The 3,451-nt window shown below is 42.4% G+C and overlaps 1 protein-coding gene across 3 annotated transcripts in view; it reads right to left on the bottom strand.

The window, feature by feature from the left end:
* Nucleotides 1–309: 309 nt before the first annotated feature.
* Nucleotides 310–3,451, bottom strand: part of zgc:65811 (uncharacterized protein LOC393524 homolog) — an 11,799-nt gene continuing 8,657 nt past the window's right edge. For 2 of the 3 annotated variants that reach the window (XM_058404798.1, XM_058404800.1), the window contains 2 exons: nt 2,239–2,316; nt 1,282–1,740 (listed from right to left, as the gene is read on the bottom strand). In XM_058404798.1, the coding sequence (XP_058260781.1) occupies nt 1,564–1,740; nt 2,239–2,316 (255 nt within the window). In that variant the 3' untranslated portion in view covers nt 1,282–1,563. The other variant, XM_058404799.1, reaches the window with a different exon arrangement.

Raw genomic sequence — 3,451 nt, 5'->3', positions numbered from 1 at the left:
TCCAGCATTGTTCAGTCAGCTAGCTGAGCAACGTTCATTATCACTTAAGGGGAACTTTAACGACTGGCATGCGTCCATGCTGTTGGAGAACCTAGCACACAAACACACTGGAGTTGGTGAGGGAGCAGAGCGGGAGGGCGTGCGAGTGTGAGGACACGCCTCAAACGAGTGTGGGAACGTCAGCCATTTTAAAGCTCCTTCACAAACACTAGAACTTGGAGTCATGTTCTCACAGCAGTCTTTAACTTTCATTTTCTCGGAAGAAGATCACTCAGTCTGTTTGGAAACTAAACTCATGGAAACGTCATGAAAAGTTCACACCAATGTTTATTAATGTAGGAAAACACTTTTATACATTTTTTAAGAAGGAAAATGTAACATTAATAATTATCTTCAGACAAATTAATACGCCATGAGTCTAAATAATAAACATGTTCAGCAGTGCAATAGTAACAAAAGGCAAAGAAAATTGATGAAATGGAAATGCTATATAGTGTGTGTGTGTGTGTATGGTATGACTGGGAATGTATATAAACATTTATTTCATGTATATGCAAAGATTTTAGATCTTTATGAGGAATAAATGTCCCCACAGTCATAGGAATGCAAGACAGATTTTGGCTCAGAGTAGAATTTTGTCTGGTCCTCAGGAGAAAAGCGCTAAAAAAGTTTGGAATAACATTTGAATAACTGATATAGATCCAGGATTTACCTGTGCATCATTCAAAGGTATATAACTCAATGCAAACAACTCAGTGTGTGTGTGTGTGTGTGTGTATGTGTGTGTGTATGTGTGTTTGGCACAACAGTCCTCTTTAGTGGTTCCTCAATGTCTGCTTGAAGACTCCACTTGAGAAAACAAATCTAGAAAAATGGTATAATAGATGGAAGAGAAGAAGTGAAGGTGTGAGTGCAGGGGGGGGGGGGAGAAGAGGAAAGAATGTTGGGTGGAGAAGAGGAGGATGTGAGAAGATTAGGTGGAGGGCAGAGGATGTGAAGAAGGTTGGATGACACTGGGTGGGTAGAAGGAGAAGGAGAAGTTTGGATGGAAGCAGGAGAAGGCCTGGAGGTGAAGTGGGGGGATGTAGGAAAAGACTGGGTGGATGCGGGAAGGATTTCACTTTGGGTGGAGGAAATGATAATATTATGTGGAGGACACAAGGATGGTGTTTTGCATCGTTGAGTTTTTGTAGGTCAGTAGTAGAAGGGTGGTGAAGAGTACACACGGTTCTTTATGCTGAAGCACAGCATAACACTGCAGACCAACACCAGGAACTAGCAGAGAGGTGGAGAGAGGGAGAGAGGGAGAGAGGGAGAGAGGGAGAGAGGGAGAGAGTGAGAGTGAGAGAGAGAGAGAGAGAGAGAGAGAGAGAGAGAGAGAGAGGTGAAAACCAGAAGAGAAAATAGACCAAAGTGTCAAGTAGAACACAGTGAACTAACAGATGGTGGAGAGAAATCTACTAAACACCCAATAACCAGCAATATTCCAAAACAGAGAGTTATATAGAGAAAGAGAGAGAGAGCGGGATGATTTAACGAGTATGCAGGAGCCTATATGTTCAGTCAGACTTGTTCAGCTGAAGTGCTATAGGATGGAGGGGAATAAGGAGGGATAGTGGAGCAGACGGTGATGGAGGAGGGAGAACAAGGAGTCGGGGCAAGAGGGATGTACGGGGGTGAAGCGAGGACAGGGCGAGACAGCTGCTGATACATAAAACCAGCGCATACAACAGCCACGATCTGGAGATGGTTCGAAAGATGGAGAGACAAACAGACAAAGAGATACAGAAAGAGTTGCAGACAATGGACAATGGAGATAGATAGATAGAGAGAGAGAGAGAGAGAGAGAGAGAGAGAGAGAGAGAAATAGTCAGACAAAAGAGACAAAAGAGTATGATTGTTCAATCTGAAGAGCCCTTAAACCAGTCTCTAATTTAATAACTAATCTCTAAATAATTTATCAAAAATAAGTAATAAATAAATAATTAATCACTAAACCTCCTGAACTTCACTAGAAATCCTCTGTCTATAACCCAAACTTTAAACCTCACTCTGGCTAAACCACCCAACCCTGATTACACCCTTAACCTGATTCTGCTTTAGACCCTAAACTTCAGGGTCTGACTCAAACTCTAAACCAGACTGATTCTCTTAATTCCTGAAGGGTCCAATCCCACAATCAAATGAAGCAAAGTTATTTCTTTATAAAATTTCTTCTTTGTGCAGGTTTATACTCACCAGAATACCAGCGATTACCATAAAAAATATCAGCACTGAAGAGGCCGGCAGCTCGCTCATAATCAAAGGCAAGCAACTCTGCAGAGAGACGTATCAAGAGAAGGTTAGCGTTAACTTAGTCCTACACTCTCATTACCCTCATAAAACCACAAACATGAAGCCATGACTAGCTGAAGAGTCATTCAGAATCAGATGCTGGTTCAGCTAAAGAGTCCCTCAGAACTGCAGCCTCATTTAGTTAAAGAGTACCTCAGAAACTGAGCCTCGTTTACCTAAAAAGTACCTCAGAAACTGAGCCTCATTTAGCTAAAGAGTACCTCAGAAACTGAGCTTCGTTTAGCTAAAGACTACCTGAGAAACTGAGCCTCGTTTAGCTAAAGAGTACCTGAGAAACTGAGCCTCGTTTAGCCAAAAGAGTACCTCAGAAACTGAGCCTCATTTAGCTAGAGTACCTCAGAAACTGAGCCTCGTTTAGCTAAAGAGTACCTCAGAAACTGAGCTTCGTTTAGCTAGAGTACCTCAGAAACTGAGCCTCGTTTAGCTAAAGAGTACCTGAGAAACTGAGCCTCGTTTAGCTAAAGAGTACCTGAGAAACTGAGCCTCATTTAGCTAAAGAGTACCTCAAAAACTGAGCCTCGTTTAGCTAAAGAGTACCTCAGAAATTGAGCCTCGTTTACCTAAAAAGTCCCTCAGAAACTGAGCCTCATTTAGCTAAAGAGTACCTCAGAAACTGAGCCTCGTTTAGCTAAAGAGTACCTCAGAAACTAAGCCTCGTTTAGCTAAAGAGTACCTCAGAAACTGAGCCTCGTTTAGCTAAAGAGTACCTCAGAAACTGAGCCTCGTTTAGCTAAAGAGTACCTCAGAAACTGAGCCTCGTTTAGCTAAAGAGTACCTCAGAAACTGAGCCTCATTTAGCTAAAGAGTACCTCAGAAACTGAGCCTCGTTTAGCTAAAGAGTACCTCAGAAACTGCGCCTCGTTTAGCTAAAGAGTACCTGAGAAACTGAGCCTCGTTTAGCTAAAGAGTACCTCAGAAACTGAGCCTCGTTTAGCTAAAGAGTACCTCAGAAACTGAGCCTCGTTTAGCTAAAGAGTACCTGAGAAACTGAGCCTCGTTTAGCTAAAGAGTACCTCAGAAATTGAGCCTTGTTTAGCTAAAGAGTACCTCAAAAACTGAGCCTCGTTTAGCTACAGAGTACCTGAGAAACTGAGCC

The sequence above is a fragment of the Hemibagrus wyckioides genome, linkage group LG12 (genome assembly GCF_019097595.1).
Source record: "Hemibagrus wyckioides isolate EC202008001 linkage group LG12, SWU_Hwy_1.0, whole genome shotgun sequence".
In the NCBI taxonomy this organism is placed as follows: domain Eukaryota; kingdom Metazoa; phylum Chordata; class Actinopteri; order Siluriformes; family Bagridae; genus Hemibagrus; species Hemibagrus wyckioides.
This window is presented reverse-complemented; position numbering and strand designations above follow the sequence as displayed.